General features: G+C 36.6%; 1 protein-coding gene and 1 long non-coding RNA gene across 15 annotated transcripts; both read left to right on the top strand.

Annotated features, from left to right (window-relative positions):
• On the top strand, positions 1557-3114 carry LOC109832515. The gene is made up of 4 exons (XM_020399865.1): positions 1557-2072; positions 2159-2240; positions 2283-2429; positions 2507-3114. Exons 1-4 carry the CDS (start codon positions 1557-1559, stop codon positions 3112-3114), a joined length of 1353 nt encoding a protein of 450 aa, XP_020255454.1.
• Positions 7953-16486, top strand: LOC109832695. 14 transcript variants are annotated; one of them, XR_002244875.1, is made up of 15 exons: positions 7953-8029; positions 8110-8298; positions 8546-8731; positions 8804-8918; positions 9058-9117; positions 9197-9294; positions 9372-9839; positions 9915-10035; positions 10127-10212; positions 11146-11215; positions 12348-12445; positions 12578-12633; positions 15894-16006; positions 16098-16124; positions 16231-16486. It is a non-coding gene; the product is annotated as an uncharacterized LOC109832695 (long non-coding RNA). The 14 variants fall into 14 exon arrangements; XR_002244874.1 differs by lacking the exon at positions 9058-9117 and adding an exon at positions 15498-15627 and having other exon boundaries at positions 9175-9294; XR_002244870.1 differs by lacking the exon at positions 9058-9117 and having other exon boundaries at positions 9175-9294; positions 9372-9476; positions 9571-9839.

Genomic DNA, 17560 nt, shown 5'->3' on the forward strand with positions numbered 1-17560 from the left:
CACTAACTCATTCATCTTAAAAATGTAAACATTAGACTTGCGATTTGCAATAAAAACAATTTTTCCATCTTAAATTAGGGGGTTCTCTAAGGGGGTGTTTGTTTTGTTTTTTTTTTTGGGATATAGGGTAGATTTTAGTTTTTGGGATGTAAAAAGTGGTTTTTTGAGGTTTTAGAAATCCATAAACCTTGTTTGTTTCCAAATTTTTTTTGGGATATTAAATCCCAAAACAATAAAAAACTAATTGTTTTTAGCATTTGTAAAATCCTACTTTTTGGAGTGGATTTGGGCTGGATATCTGACATATCACGTCCAGCTCAGCAATAACTCCGCTCTTCTGAAGACCGATCCCACCCCAAAATCACCGCTTTGTAAAATCACCTTTCGTTTGGGTCCTCTTTTACCCGCCGTCTCAAATTCCGTGCGAAACCCTAGCGATTGTTCCCGCCGAACCCCGACTACGACGCCACCCCCTCCCTCCTCTCCATCCCAACTTCAGCGGGCTCCGCCTCCTCCTCAGCGTCCCCAACTCCTAGGCAAGCCGCCTTGCCTCTTCTCCACTTTCCATGAGGTTTTGGGGGTAACTTGATTTGGGGATTCTATTATTTCAACCGAACTTGCCTCTGCCCGAACAGTTCTCCGACCAACTAAGTCTCCTCCTCGGCAGGTAAAAGTCGTTCCCTTTCTCCATAAATTAGGGTTTCTTTGTGAAATTGATGGATTTGGTTTTGTTATTGGGGTGTTCTAGCTGAAATTAATATGTGGTAAGGCATATGCAATTGATTTAGTTTTTGTGCTATATAGATTGTTGAAATTAATATTGGGGTGTTCTCCATAATTTTCCCTGCTAATTTTTGTTTGTCTTTTTATTTTCTTTTAAATAACAACTCATCTTGTTGACGGTGGATACATTCATATATTATTGTTGACTAAATGGTAAAATGTTAAATGATGACCCAGCTCATTCTATGATTTGAATTCAATTAACTTGTTGAAAGAACTTTTTCTGCTTAATTGGCTCTCCACATCCAGAGTGTAAGCTTGTAGAGTAGAAATAATGCCGTATTCCAGCATATTACTATAAGTGAGAACTGAATGAGTAAATACAAGACATTGTTTTTCCTTAGACGAGCAAAGACTGCGATGTGGTATAAACAAAGAATACATGTGGCTATGATACGCACAACTAGACTTTTTCTATGATACGCACGGCTAGAATTTTTTCTACCAAAATCTTTATGACTTCTCTTCGCTTTTGTCTAGTTAGACAAACAAGTCAATAATCAAGCCATCAACTTAACCTCTCTTCCGTCTGAAACATCATTTGTTGGTTTGGAGATACTTGACCCTAAAACAATGCTGCAGACTGCAGAGGGAGTAGCACGTCAGCATGTTAGCAACTTCTTATGACTTTTAGTGATGTGTTAAACAAGTGCTATTAACGCTTACAGAATGTGGTAAGGCATATGCAATTGATTTAGTCAACAATACTATATAGATTGTTTTTGTGCTTTTTTCAATTTTGTGACTTTGTGAGTTTTTTTAAAACAATGTAGATGGACGACATTGATGAAGAGATGTTAACGAGGATGGCTTCTAATGCTACTATCTCCGTGGTGATTTGTGTGTTTACATGTTTGATGAGGATACGTAGTAGACGGAAATCAATCACTTATCAACGTAAGGTGAAAAATAAAGAGAAGATAGATATGAGAGCTAGGCACATAAGTCGTGTGTTTAGTGGCTATAATGAGAGTTGTAGGGCTTATGTTAGAATGAGGCCGCGTGCATTTCATAATCTTGTTAGCATAATGAGATATACCGGCCTACTAAAAGATGGACGGGTTGTTAAAGTAGAAGAACAATTGCTCATGTTCCTTAATATATTAGGCCATAAAACAAAAAATAGAATTGTTAGGTCACATTTTATAAGATCGGGGGAAACCGTTTCAAAATACGTTAACAAGTGCTTGGAAGTCGTTGGTCGTTTAAGGGGGCGGTACATGAAGCAAGCACCAAATGAAGTATCACCAGAGATTGCCACTAACCCGTTATATTATCCTTATTTCAAGGTAATCATTATTATAATATAACTACTCACAATCTAACAATTAATTTTACCTTTCTATTATTAATAAATGTTTAATGTATCATATAGGATTGTATTGGCATGATAGATGGAACCCATATCGACGCCATGCTTCCCGCTAGCCTTGTTGCACGTTTTAGAGGTCGTAAAGGTGTAACTCAAAATGTTCTAGCTGCATGCACTCCTCGTAAAGGTGTAACTCAAAATGTTCTAGCTGCATGCACTCCCAACAAGTTATTTTCGTATGTTCTAGCCGGATGGGAGGGATCTGCAAATGATTATAGAGTTTTGCAAGACGCGTTATCTAGACCACAACCTCGCGGATTGAGAGTTTACGACGGTAATAAATCAATCAAATAAAGTATGTCTACTTAATTATAATTAAGAAATATACTAAATTTCTTTTGTTAAATGTAGGAAAATATTATTTGTGTGATGCGGGCTACACTACTATGCATGGCTTTATCTCCCCATATCGAGGAGTGCGGTATCATCTAAATGAGCACAAGGGTAGGCCAATCAATAATAGACAAGAGTTGTTCAATTTAAGACACTCATCCCTAAGGTCTAAAATTGAATCAACATTTGGGGTATTAAAAAATCGTTTCAAAATCCTATCCGCGAAGCCACATTACCCTTTTCCAACTCAAGTTGATATAGTTATTGCATGTACTATACTTCATAACTATATCGCCATAGAAGACTCGGGCGATGAGTTGTTGCATGAGGACAACCATATTGAAGAGGATGAAGATGAAATAGCAAATGAAGGTGAAGAGGGTGTTGTTGACTTTACTCAAACTATGACACAAAGAGAGGAAAAATTTTCAAGAAATGAATGGAGAGCAAAGAGGGATCAAATTGCAATTGAAATGTGGGAAGATTATTGTGCTAAATATCGCGGTGGAGACACAACCGAGATTGGGATTGAATGGATAGCAAAGAAAGATCAAATTGCAATTGAAATGTGGGAAGATTATTGTGCTAAATGGCGCGGTGGAGACACAACCGAGATCGGGATGTAATCTAAGTTATATTCTCTATGTGGTATTGTACTCGTTGATATATTGTCTACTACCTCTATGTATTCGTTCATGTTACAACAATACTCATGGATAAATGAGTATATTATCATTTTCGCATGCTATTTTTGTGTATATCCAACTTACGGTTATGTTTAATTTTGTGCTTGTTTGCAACCTTGATTATATGAGCTGCGAGGCTTGTTTGCATATTGGTTTTTCAAGCTTGTGGTTTATTTGAGTTTTCTGGATTTAGCTATGAAGATTGGGCTTTATGAATGCTACTTTTTGATGTTCGTACTCTATTATTGTACTAACATGAGGTTTAAAATTTGTTATTTGTTTGTTTTAATTTGTAGCAATCAGTCATGGCAGATTCTAATGAAAGTGATAAGTTCAGGAATACTTCACCTAGAACACCAACAACACCCACTTATCCATACTTCCCGGCTCCCCCACCACCCACTACACAACCATTCCCTCCGCCCCAATACATTGCTCCACCGACTTATCCATCTTACAATCCTTATGATATGAACTACTCATTTATGACTCAACAACCCATGTTGTTTATGAATATGCTTAACAATGGCCACCCACTTATCCACACTTCCCCTGGTACCCATTCAAGTGAGACTCATTCTTTGAAGAGGCCAATGGCAATTGACCTTGAGGATGATGCTGCCTCACCAAGCAAAAGCAAAAGCAAGAAGCGGGCAGTTACTAAAAGAAAAATGCCACCAAAGGTGCTGAACAAAAAAGAGAATACAAGGGGGGTGCCTAATGCTAAATGGACTGCAGAGAATGATGATGTGTTAATCCCCTTCCTTGCTCAGATGGCAAAGGATGGTCTTAAAGTTGATAAAAACTTTAAGGTGCTTGCATATCGAAGAGCTGCAGAGGAGGTCAACAAGAAGTGTGGCACTGAGTTCACAAAGGAGAATGTCATGAACCATGTCAAGTCCTTGAAGGGTAAATATTTTAATATGTGCACTGTCATGGACATGAGTGGGGCTGGTTATGATCCACAAACTAAGATTGTCACCATGGATCCGGATTGTTTTGATAGGTGGACACGGGTAATATTTTTGATAAATAAGCAAACTTTGAATATTTACTTCTTAGTAACTAATTTTGCAATATTTCACTGTACAGGAAAAAAATGCAATAGCTCTAGATTGAAGGAGTATTTGAACACTTCTCTCATTCACTATGATAACTTGTGTTATATCGCGGGAGATGACCAAGCAAAGGGTGATTTCACCCAAGATATGACTGAGAAGCTTGGTTCTAGACAACATGATACGGATAGAGATGAGGATCATGTAATACTTAGTGATAATGAGGTTGATTTGTCCCCAAGCCCACGTCTTGAGTCCGAGAAATCAAGTGGGCAAAACCACAACTCTCAAGGTAAGAAATTGAAGGCTTCTAGTGGGATAGCTTCTGCATCAATTGATACATCAACTCCTAGGAAGAAGAGTAGCAAGGCTAAAGAGGATGAGACTCTCATGCGTGGTTTAATTGACACGATGTCGTTCTCAATTCAAAATCAACATGTACATCAACGTGTTGTGCATTGGAGTGAGACCATGGCGAATGCTCTAATGACGCATGAGAGTGAATTTTCTGAGGGAGTATTGGATAAAGTGCTTGATTACTTGTATGACCATGAATCAGAAGCTAGGAGGTTGATCATCAAAACCAAAAATTCTCAAAAGCTATTTATAGAGAAGATTATCAACGAGCAAGGGTTTGACTTATGAAAACTTGATATTGCACTACTTTTGAAGACTTTGACATATCTATTGCTTTTGTAAACTCATTGTATATTTAACAACTTAATGATGTAACTAATTTTGTAAGTTGAACACTTAGTGGTGTAGCTTTATGTTATTAATTTTGTAAGTTTAACAACTTAATGATGTAACTAATTTCACTACTCTAATTGCAATCTCATTATAACTTTGGTTCTTTTGCAGGTTTATATAAATATCATTGGATATGATACTTGATAGCAACCTACATTGCACGATCCATTCATTTGATTGCAACCTACATTGCAGCACCATTGATAGATGAGGCAATCCATGTATTCAATTTTAATACCTATATCTGAGCCCCTAACTTGATCCTATTATGAGTTTTCCCGCTGGTGGTCTGGGTTGCTGGGTTTGAAGCTTTTGATTTGGCTACATTTTCTCTGCTATTCTTCTAGATCATTCTTTGATTTGGGTTGCTGGGTTTGAAGCTTTTGATTTGGCTACGTTGATGTACATTTTCTATGAGCCTTGGAATTCATAATCTTATGTTTCAGTTTCAGTTTCAGTTTCAGTTGCTTCAGTTGCTGGGTTATTTGGTCTGGGTTGCTGGGTTTTGTTGCTGGAGGGCTTATGTTTCAGTTTTAGTTTCAGTTGCTGGGTTGCTGGGTTTTGTTGCTGTATATGAGAGGCATAAGATTTTGATTTGGCCTGGGTTGCTGGGTTGCTGGGTTTTGTTGCTGGAGGGCTTATTTTCCAGTTTCAGTTTCAGTTGCTGGGTTGCTGGGTTTTGTTGCTGTATATGAGAGTCATAAGTGCTTGATTTGGCCTGGGTTGCTGGGTTGCTGGGTTTTGTTGCTGGAGGGCTTATGTTTTAGTTTCAGTTTTAAGTGTGTATGCCTGTATGTGTGTGCGTGTGTGCTTGTGTGTGTGTATGTATGTGCATGTATGTATGGGTGAGATGAGTTCATGGTTATTATCTTATGCTTGTGTATGTGTGCCTTTGTTGTTTGAGTTATTGCTTGTCTGAGCCTTTGTTGTTTGAGTTATAGCTTGTTTACAATGTCATGTGCACTTCTCGTGGTGTACGTGGCACATCATTGTTAATTTCATACATTGATTTATTTTATGTCATATAATGGCATTTCTTATTAATTTCTGTTAGTTCGAGCGTCCTCTGTATTCTGTTTCAGAAAGACATATGTGCACATATTTGCATCTCTATTATACGTTTGTTTTAGGCCATACCTCCAATGCTCGCTCTACGCTGCCAGTCTGTTTTCCACAAAACTAATGCATATTGGCTGTTATGTGTTGGTGTTCAGGTGCGTGGGTATGTGTAGGCATCTGTGCATGGATGTGTTGGTGGGTGGGTATACATGTGCAATTAACCCTTTCCAATATTGAACAGTTTAGAGAGTAGAATTCTGATTTGTGTTCTTGGGTCCATCTTGCTTGTTGGTGGCTACATTGCAAGATATGTATTGGTATGGCTATTTTGTATTATTGAATTTGGGCAATGATGATGGTCGTATTATGAGAATGCAATCTACAATGTTTTGCTATGTTTAGGTAGGGCAATCTAGGATGAGAATGCAACCTAACATTGTATTTACAATGTTAGGTGAGGCAATCCATTCATGTGATTGCAACCTACATTGCAACATCATTGTTAGATGAGGCAATCCATGTATTCAATTTTAATATCTGTATCTGAGCCCCTACCTTGGTCCTATTATGAGTTTTCTAATGGTTCATTGTCTGAGCCTTGGGTTGGGTGCTTGTCGGATGCGTCCATAGGTGCGGGAGATCTGTGGGTGGTTGTGTGTTTGCATTGGGGGGTGCATGTGGTCGTGTGATTGTGCAGGTGTGCATTTGTATTTGTGTGCGCGCGAGTGTATGCATGAATGTGTGTGCTTGTGGCTGTTATGTGTTGGTGTTCAGGTGCGTGGGTATGTGTAAATTATCTGTGCATGGATGTGTTGGTGGGTGGGTATACATATGCAATTAACCCTTTCCAATATTGAACAGTTCAGAGAGTAGAATTCTGATTTGGATACAAGTGTGCAAATTATCTTGATCTATGCAGGGTAGAGGGGAGCACAAGAAAATTTTCAATAAATATTTGCTCGGAAGCTGTCTTCATGATCAGGGAGTTTAATCTCATATTACTAATTATCTTACTCAGCCTGCTTCAAATCTTCTAATTCACACAGCTCTCTATGTGATGCAACTTTCAGAGGCAGTGTCATTGGTATAGCTAGGTGATAATACCAGGATGCGATGTTTTCTGGGATGGTTAATGTGGTTCGAGGTCTTTGTAAATTTGTTAAACACGACTATTTCAGATATATCTTGCTAATGTGAATGAAGAAATATGCATATGTCATCTATTCTGTACTTGTGTAAGTGGCTTGGTTATCTTGCATCTTATAATTTTACTGAAGAAGTATATATAATTTTCATCTATTTTGCGCTATGTATGTACGTTTGTTTTTTTTCTCCAGTGAATTGTTGTGCGTTGTTTGCTTATTTATAACTGTGCAATTGTATTTGTTTTTGTATGGGAGGTAAGCTCACCAAAGTTCTTATATTCATCATTTATTATTTTGGTAATCCTAAAACTTGTTTGTTACAACTATGGATTTTAAATTCTAAAATTTGTAATGCTACAATTTGAGTTTGAAACAAACAAGAATTTACAAATTATAGCATTCCAAATCCCAAAATATTGATGAAACAAACAAAGTTTTAGGAATCCCAAAACCCACCAAAAAATTTATGGATTTCAAATCCCATGTGAAATCCATATCCATAAATTTTGGGATTTGAAACAAACACCCCCTAAAAGTTAAGGGGAGTTTTCAGATAGCCCCTAAAGCTAAAGGGTTTTCCGATATTTTCAAAGTGAAGGGGGTTTTCTTTTAATCATCCAAAATTAAGGGTTTTTTATGAAATTTAGCCTGTATTTTAACTCGCGTTGGTTTCACGCGGACATTTCACTTGCGTTAGGTTCAAGCGAGACACTTCGCTATAATTACTCACCGAGGCCTTTCGCTCGTCCTCAGATTCAAATCGCGAGTTCAAGCGAGACACTTCGCTATAATTACTCACCGAGGCCTTTCGCTCGTCCTCAGATTCAAATCGCGAGAAAAATGGTAATTCTTTTCCATCTTACTTTGATTTCCCTCCTTCTTAAATTTAGGGTTTCTAAAATTTAGGTTTTTTTTTCCTGCAGTTTGTCAGTTTTGTTAATCAAAGCATGAATTTTCTGCTGAATGGAGCTTCTAATTCTTTGAAAACGCTGTCGACAAAGTTAGGGTTTCGATAGGTTATAGAAGGTTGGAAACATTGATTTCCGAATCTAGGGTTCGAAAACGAGTCCGATTCAAATTGCGAAAAGGGGAAGAGGAACGACGAATGAAGAGTGAGCAAATTTTCTTCCTTTCTTTTATTTTCGGAAATTTTCTCTTAGTTTTGTATGTTTTCTTTCGAAATACTTCCAATTTTGTGAACATCACTGTTTTAGAGTTCATCAATTACTGTCCTTTAATTTCCCCCTAGAATCGTAGTATGAATTTCTTATTTTCTAGTTTCTTTCTCTCACTTTTGATGTTCAATAATTTTCTTCAATTTTTTTAATCATGCGATCACTTGAAATGCTGCTTCTTAAGCTTGAAGCTACGAATGGATGGGCAGTGACTGAAATAGAAGCAGAAATGATACTCGAGGCTCAGGAGAAAGAAAAGGTGGAGGTCAAATTTAACCCTAACTTCAAGTTCAACAAGTTGGGCGAGTTTCTTATCAAAAACCAGCTCTACTCAGAATTTCTGCTTAAAAAAATGGATGGCATCACCACCGTATACATCTAATCCTTATTTAATTGCATATGCATTGTATTTCTGGGTTATGATTGTTTGCTGTTAAAGCAGAACAATGTAGTGAATAAAGTTGAAGAAGAAACGATATTTCCGATGTAGAAGATTCTTCTAAAGAGAAGCAGGGCTAAAGAGGGAGGCTGTTAAGAGTGCTTCAAAGTTCAGCAATGTGAGTTGCATTTACTTTGCCCAACATTCTGATCCATAAAGCATTGTCAGTTGTCGTCTTTTTGAATATGGATACTTCCATTTGTATTTATGTTATACCTTTAACTATGCTCTTTGTATTGCCATCATGTCACTTGAAGTCGAAGATGCATGTGGTTGATTGTTAGAGAAAAGCGATGACTATGCAAACAGAGATGACCGTATGCATGTTCAAATCAGCTTATTGAAAAGTTAATCTACTGTAGGCATATTTTCAGGTGCATATGTTTGTTTGTTTAGAGAAAAGTGAGGACTGTCATCGCAGCTATGTTGACAGAGATGGTCATGCGTGCATATGGACCAAGGGTGGACTTTATTCCTGGCATTGATTTAGTAATGTAAGTACCCCTTGTTCCACGGAAAATTTACCTTACTTATTTGTGCCCATATTAATGATAATATGGTGTGCACACAGAAGCTGTTGCGTTGGGTGCCTTCAAAACTCGTTGATGGAGGGCAATCCCAAATAACTTTTTTCCTTGTATATCAATGATGCCATTTGAGCCGTTCTTTGATGATTGTATATTACTACTCACGGAGTGATATCTTTTACATGCTTCTAGTCTAGATGTTTGGTAATTCCAAGCTAACATCAAATTGGCTTTTTCTGTCAGGAAAATCCTTTATCTGTCAGGAAAATCCTGTTCGTGCCAATGGCCAGATCTTCGGAAATCCTTACAATGAAGTTACAGTAAAGAAAACCTGCAGAAAATGTTGAATTGCTAACTTTTACTTCTCTCACTCACAGGTGTACTCGAAGGTCTCTGGAGAACCAGCTTTGAAGGTTCCAACAGTACATGCCAGCTCCAGGATCTTTATGGAAATAGAATATGATTATAGCTCTACTTTCTACTCTCTCCAACTGGTTTAATGATTTCTAAAGGTAAAACTATTTTGTGAAATTGTCTTTTGTTTACAAGCATATACAGTGTTCTAACATTGGGAAGCTTTGCATTAGGTTTGTTCTCTCCATGTGTACTATCACATATCATAGAACTGAGGAAGAAAGCACAAAGACAAGAAAAAAGTTCATGTGTACGCTAATCATAGAACTAAGCAAGTATGTTCTAGTGGATGAGGTAAAAGCTCTACCCTGTCAATTTTCTCTATATTTACTGAGATATTTAGTTCTTCCAGTTTTTCTTCTCTCATTGTCCCCCTTTTTCTTAGGGCCATCGCTTGAAATATGCACCCTCTTAGTAAGGGAATTAAAACGCTTACCAATGGAAAATAACCTTCTTTTGACTGACCCTGCTGTAAGTACAATTTGGCTGAGCTTTGGTCATTGTTGAACTTCATTTTTTCTGGCATTTTGTCGACCAGTGTTTAGTTTGAATCTTCTTAAGTATGTACGGCTGACAGAAAGTCAGCTATCAGTTATTTTATCCTTTGGAGAAAATTTTGCTGCCTGCTGGGGTTACGATTATCACAATAGTGCTTTTAAACTATTAAATGAAACAAAACTTTTTCCAACTGAACCATCAAACATTTTCACCTTTCTATTGAATAGATGAACATAAATAGCAAATATATGAGCATGCATCGAATCCACAAGCTATTGGTTGACTTGTTTCTTTAGGAACTGATTTTTCTAAGTTAATAGGACCATCTCTTTTTTTTCCTTTTCGGAAGGTCATATATTGTTAATACTACCTGTTACTTCTCTTAGAACAAATGTGTTCCAACTTTTTAAGCATCTTTCTTTACTTTACGTAAATTTTCTATTGCTGATATCTTTGAAACTATGTGGCACGCTTGTTGCTATTGGTTCTAGTAATGATTTACGTGCACTTTTGTTCTTTGAAATTATCATGTCCTCCTAATCCTGCAAGCATTTTTTGTAAATTATAATTTAGAGTTATCATAGCTAGTGACAGCTAGTCTGTCCTCACAATGTATACCTGTCTTTTAGTTTTATTATTCCCTAATCTTTTTCTCCTCTTGTTCATATTGTACTGATTGTCTTTATTTATACGAGCGTACCTCTTGAAAATGTTATCCTAAGTCTCTAAAAGATGTCTCAGGAAAGTGGTTATTTTGTCAGTCTTTAAAATCTCCATTTGGCTTTTTTTTTTGCTTGCTGTCCTATTTTGATGCTGACAGTCATCTTCTTCTTTCAGTTTTGATTTTTCGAGTTTTTTTTTGCTTGCTGTCCTATTTTGATGCTGACAGTCATCTTCTTCTTTCAGTTTTGATTTTTCGAGGAGGGCCAACGGTGACTTAGAGCAGGAAAATGTTTGCATTAAGAGAAGGGTTGAGGTACTACTTTGTGCAGATGTTATATATCACGTCAGTTATGTATAATGGTTTAAGAAATAGCCCTCAAGCATTATGTTGACAAAATGATTCTGTATTTTTTCCTTTTTGGTGGTCAATCATTTCTTTTGTCAAAGATTCTTCTCTACGTCTGCTTTCATGACTGACGTGATACATAACATCTACACAGCTGGTTAGATCGACATTTTTCTTGTTAAAGGGCAGCTTAAGTTTTTCTAGATGGTTTAGAAGTAGGAGAAATGTACATATACAGTTGTGTGTATGGCAGTTGAGCTGTTCATACTGATGTTTGGTTTGTACGATGGGTACCTCTGAAACTTACATGAAAGGGAAGTAGAACAATTTGGTAATTCAACTTAAAAAGAATTGTAACCATCCTGATCTCTTAGAGAGTGCAAATATGATTGATCACGTAAGGACTTGAAGTTTACTATGGCAGTCAGTATCTCTCTCTGACATCTTATTATCCACAAGTTTTCCTTTTACAAACAAAAATTCAATGGAAACTTATCTGTGTTGGGATCATGGAGGGATTTCACGCTCAAACATCATAACTTTGGTACCACATTGTTTTGGGGACATTAGCAGGTAGCATAAGGGGATGATGGTTCAACCTTCAATTTTTGTAAGGGACTTTGAAGTCCTTAAACCTATTCTACTGTTATGCACGAGAAAGAGCGAAATAATTAGTTAGAAGAAATGTTATAAGAAGATGGAGAAAAAAATCTGCCAGTCAGGCAGGTTTGGCGTTGGGTATGAGTCTAGACAGGGTTTTGATGAAATTCAAAGCCGGCCTGTTTGGGTTTGGGTTAGACTTTAAGCTTTCTAGAACCCATAACTTCAGGTCAATTTTGAGTACAGACACAACCTGGTGAACCCATTTATATGGGGATTGGATCTCATTAATTCGATTGTCACAGACTCCTGTCCATAACTTGCTATTGATTTCTTATTTATGTCCATTGTCGTAAGAAGCTTGCCCATGAGTATTGGAGACTAAGTTCAAGTTTCAAAAGGCTAAAATTTGTATCGATCAGTTAGCTAACATCTTTTCTTGTTACTCTTTAGTAAGTATCAGGAGGTTAATATGCTGTAATCTTTCTGGTTGATGAAGGTAAACTGGGACGAGGGTATGGACTGATGCGGCAAATGTGATGTTAAGGGTAACTCCACTATCAATTGGCTTCCGAATGGCTCATTGAACTAAAAAAAGTGAGTTCATATTAAGAACTTTATTTATTTGTTTCATAATTGCTTATGCCATGTGGTATGTTTCATCCAAGACGTCCTTTTACAGTCACATATAGCAATCTTGGATAAATATTGGTTGTGTTGATCATATAGGTATGTACGTCCACGTACTGCAGAAGTTCTCACGGTGTTCATAGGTACAGGAGGAGGTAATGCTATATCCTTAAATCTTTTTGCTTCATATTTCACTCCTGATACATGAAGTGGGATTTAGTTTTAGGACTATTGTAGTCTTAGGCATTCAGCTTACATCACATACAGTTTTTGCCTTTTGGCAAGTCTGGGTGGGATTTCATGTTGGCAAGAAATATAGTAATTTTTTTCCTTTGGCCATGATAATCTTTTGATGAATTTATTTTCCTTGAATGTTTGTCTTTTTTAGTATATTTTAACATGGAAAAAACGAAACTTGAAGCTCAGCTTTTTGAATTCCTGATGAATTCATTTGCAATTGCTAAGCTAGTCAATTAACAGCGAACTGTAAGCTCACATATACTTGTGAAGTTTTATATAGCATCTTATCTGCAATTTAGAGTTTGTATTAAGAGTTACTCTAACATCATTTGTCAGATATATTTCTTCCATTTTCCATTGTTCTTTAGCTAGGTTATTGGGACACTTCATTTTGGCTCGAGCTATCTCCAACACCTCCCACGTCTGTGTCCAACACTCCTTGGACATGTCTCGAATACACACATACATTTATTTGGATGTGTACTTAATTATATAATACATGTTTCACTTTTAAACAGTCATGGTACACTTCTTGGATATACATCTTACCCTTCACCACAAATTTCTGCAACTCTTTCAACTCGACTCAAAATTGTTTTAGCTCATACCCAATTCATAAGTATGATTCTAAATTGTAGTTTGGTATTTAGTTAAAAATACGAGCAGATTTTTAATTTATAGTCTATTCAATAAAAGAAACATAAAAATGTTATAGGGCTTTTCGTACAACATGTGAATGTAAAGCAATATTGATCCCATATGAATTACTAATTTTGATATGCATATTTATAGCCATGCCCCTGAATTTTACATTTTACAAATTTGTCGTCTCTCATATCCACAACTGCATTCATACACGTGCAATGCAGTCCTTCAGTCAGATGTCTTGCACGTGTCAAGAGCTACTTTTTTGGAGTTCTAACTGAATGCAAGCAAGTAGACTAAAGTAGATCAAAATAATCATTTCTAATTAAAAGAATCAGAATTCACATACTTATTCACTAAGACAATGTTGGTCCCTCGGCCTACAGTCTCCGAAAAGAATTTGGCCCATACAAAAAGATTAAATTCGGCCTTAAATTATTTATTCAGAACTAAGGCCTTTAGGTTATTTTGTTTAGGCTTTTCCATGGTAAAAGTCTAAAACTCATTTAAATTAGATTTAAGGGCTTAATATAAATATAAATTAAAAGTTAAGGTCTAATATGAGGAAAATATAATTTTTGGGTGCTAATTCACATCGGTGGACTTACCTTGATCGAAGTAGTGTCATGTGACACCACTTTGATCAAGGAGGACAAGCATCCAACTTCATTTAACACCCATCAATCAAAAAGTCATGGCACTAGGTGACCTCACTAATAAAAAATATATGCTTCCCGCTGAAATCTCCTATTTCCCACCCAACCTCACCCAACTGAAATATTACCCTGCAACTCAGTTTCAGAATGTTATTTTTAATATTAGTCCCTTAAATCTTTGGTACACTAAAATTAGTCCCTCAAATGATAAAAATCGGTATTCTGCCCGTCTCTCAATTGTCCCCTTTTTCATAGAGTCATTGCTTGAAAATATGCACCACCTCTTTTTAAGGGAATTAAATTGCTTTTCAATTGAAAATAAGCTTCTTTTCACTGAGACCCTGATGCAAGACAATTTGCGTGAACTTTTTTTGTTGTTGAGCTTCATTTTTCCTGACATTTCGTCCTCCCATGCTCAGTTTGAATCTTGGTAAGTATGTACTGCTGACAGAAAGTAATCATCAGTGATGAGTTAGTTTATTTCTTGGAGAAAATTTTGCTGCCTACTGGAATTACTACTATCACAACAGTGCTTTTAAATTATTGAGTGAAACCAAAGTTTTCCTAACTGAACCTTCAAACATTTACCCTGATACAAGACAATTTGTGTGGGCTTTTGTTGTTGTTGAACTTCATTTTGCCTGACATTTTGCCCTCCCATGCTCAGTTTGAATCTTGGTAAGTATGTACCGCTGACAGAACGTAATCTATCAGTGATGAGTTATTTTATTCTTTGGAGAAATATTTTGCTGCCTACTGGAATGACTACTATCGCAACAGTGCTTTTAAACTATTGAGTAGCACAAATATATTCCTGCTATTGGTTGGCTTGTTTCTTTAGCAAATTGCTTTTTAAGTTAATGAAAAACCATTCTCTTTTTTATTTCAGAAAATCCGAACTTGTTAAAATCATTTGTTATGTTGCTTGGCACAAATATGTTTCTACTTTTCAAGCACTTTCTTTGTTGTATGGAATTCTTGTAATGCTGATATTTTTTAAAACTGTGGCACACTTGTTGCTATTGGTTCTAAATAATGATTTATGTGCACTTTTTTCTCTCTGAAATTTCATGTCTTTCTATTTCTGGAAGAATTTTTTGTAAAATATATTCTAGGAATTTCATATCTGGTGACAGCTAGTCTGTCTCACGGTATATACATGTCATTTTATCATTCCCTAATCTTTTTCTCCTCTAGTTCATATTGTGCTGATTGTCTATATTTATACGAGTGTACCTCTTGAAAACCTTTCCTTAAGTCTTTAAAAGATGTTTCTAGAAAATTACTTCTTTGGAGGTCTGACCTAATGCAAGCATGCAGACTGAAGTACATCAAAATAATAATTTCTAACTAAAAAAATCAGAATTGATGCACTCATTTGATAAAGATTGCATTAACCTATTGGAAGCAGAAAATATTGTATCAATTTTGACTGATAGATTGCTGTTTTTGTTTGATAAATGCATCTTGAAATGCAGAAGTCCGGCAGAAGTCAATGACTTCGTGTGAATATCCTTTCATTGTATGGATCAAAGCTTTGGAATTGCTTATTCAAATGCCATCATGTAGAGCAAGAGAGACAAAAAAGAAGTGCATAATGATGAGAAAGTATTTGATTTACTTACATTTTTGTTCATTACATCCCTCTATATATTCTTCTTTTGTCATGTCAGGTTTGATTGGCATGAAAATATATGATTCTTTCTCCAACTTGCCGCTTTGCTTTTCTGAGTAGGAAGTTATGATTTGTTTTTTTTTTTTTTTTTGGACAAAGTATCATTAGGTTTATACTTTGCTTCTGAGTAAGAATTGTTTGGTGGATTATATTTTGGCATGCTTTGCCATGCTTTAATTGATTGTATGTATGGATATAGGGACTAGTGTAAAGTTGGCAACAGCCCGTTCAGTGTTGTGCCATTGACATCAGAGACTATTGATCAGGTTGTACTTGATGGAAATAAAGACTTGTGAACTTGTATGCACTATGGTTAGTTGATTTCTATTGATACCCTCTTATATATCTTCCTTTCTTATTCCTGGTGACCTTATTTCAAGATGATGTATTCTTATTCCTACAGGTGTGGTCATTGCAAAAATATTGCTCAGTAAGTAGGCTAATATTTGTTACAAGACTTCAGCTTGATTGCTTCTAGCTGCACATGAAAACTTTCATCTTCTGTTAGTTTGACTGATCTGGAAATTTTTTTGTAGACCTTTCGAAGGTATCCAATGCTTTAAACTGGAAGAGGATGTTGTAATAACTAACCTTGATGCGGATAATTACAAGAATTTGGCTAAGAAGTTATTTGGAAAGGCACAAGTCATAGTTGCGGAACCTAGAGTTTGTTTACGATTATATTGAATTATGTCGATCATTATGTGAGCAGAATTAACATTTGGCTATTCATCTCATAATATTGATTTCTCTTTCGTCCATGATTTGCAACTTGTGAATTTCTTTTTCCAACAGTATCAAATCTATTTGTTTTAGTTTCTGGTTTGCGGGACATGTTCTTTTAATGCATGATCTCATAATATTCTGAGCTAAATAAGCTCTCTCTCTCTCTTTTTCCAAATATTGTAGCTATCCTTGATTTACAAGCATATCCAGTGAATCTTACTTCTTTTTCATCATTCGGATTTCAGATCACAATATAAAGGCATACACACACAAATTACTCACATACAATTTACATCATTTAAATTGCTTGAAAAAATGATAATAAGGTCTCCCCTCTACTCATTGACTGTGTATGAAACAAGATTAGGAGTGTTTGGGTCAAAAGTTGAAGTTTTCATTGTCATCGAATCTATTACAACTTTGGTCATTATAATAAACTCAAATAAAAAATTGATCTTTTTATAAGATCTCCTTTATACAATGAAAATAAAGATTACAACTCTTATCAAACAGCGCAACGGACGTTTATCACCCGCTACTTTTGTGGGATCTTTGCCTGTGCTGGGGATGTTAATATCCGTGGACCGCCGCGGATCAGATCCGGTTAGCAAAAGTTGGATAATCAATGCTCTCACTTCACGAAGGAAGTAATTGCAGCAGCGGTGATTTTGACTAAGCAAAATCACGGCTCTTCTCGGGATTTAAGACCAAGCTTAAATACGGAGGAATAGGGGACGGGTCTCAGATCTCTCGAACTCCACTCTTTATGCGCAGGAGATCGCCAAGATCTGCTAACGCTTGCTGTAAATTCGTGGCTCCACTCTCCAATTCGGCAGCACTTCGTCCTATTGATGTCCTCCTCTAAAAATGAATACTAGAGCTCTTATTTATAGGCTTGGTTGATGGTTTCTTCAGCTCAAAACGAGGGATTCCCTCTATCTTCAGTTAGTAACTGTCTAACAACAATATCAGAGCAGTTGGAATCCAAAATCCCGAAAGAATCCATAAAAGAACCGAGAAAACCAACTTTTGGCCGAACAGTCACCTAGTGGCTCGGCCTGGCCGGGCCACCAAATGGTGGCTCGGCCTTGACCGAGCCACCATTTGGTGGCTCGGCCTGGCCGATCCACCATTTGGTGG

This window comes from Asparagus officinalis, chromosome 3, assembly GCF_001876935.1.
Source record: "Asparagus officinalis chromosome 3, Aspof.V1, whole genome shotgun sequence".
Lineage (NCBI taxonomy): Eukaryota > Viridiplantae > Streptophyta > Magnoliopsida > Asparagales > Asparagaceae > Asparagus > Asparagus officinalis.

What these genes read in the sequence shown, in the direction of transcription:
- LOC109832515 (XM_020399865.1), top strand. Translation starts at nt 1,557, where the DNA reads ATGGACGACATTGATGAAGAGATGTTAACGAGGATGGCTTCTAATGCT. An exon ending in ACGTTTTAGAGGTCGTAAAG is followed by an intron (nt 2,241 to 2,282) that starts GTGTAACTCAAA and finishes CTCCTCGTAAAG; the next exon opens with GTGTAACTCAAAATGTTCTA. An exon ending in CGGATTGAGAGTTTACGACG is followed by an intron (nt 2,430 to 2,506) that starts GTAATAAATCAA and finishes TGTTAAATGTAG; the next exon opens with GAAAATATTATTTGTGTGAT.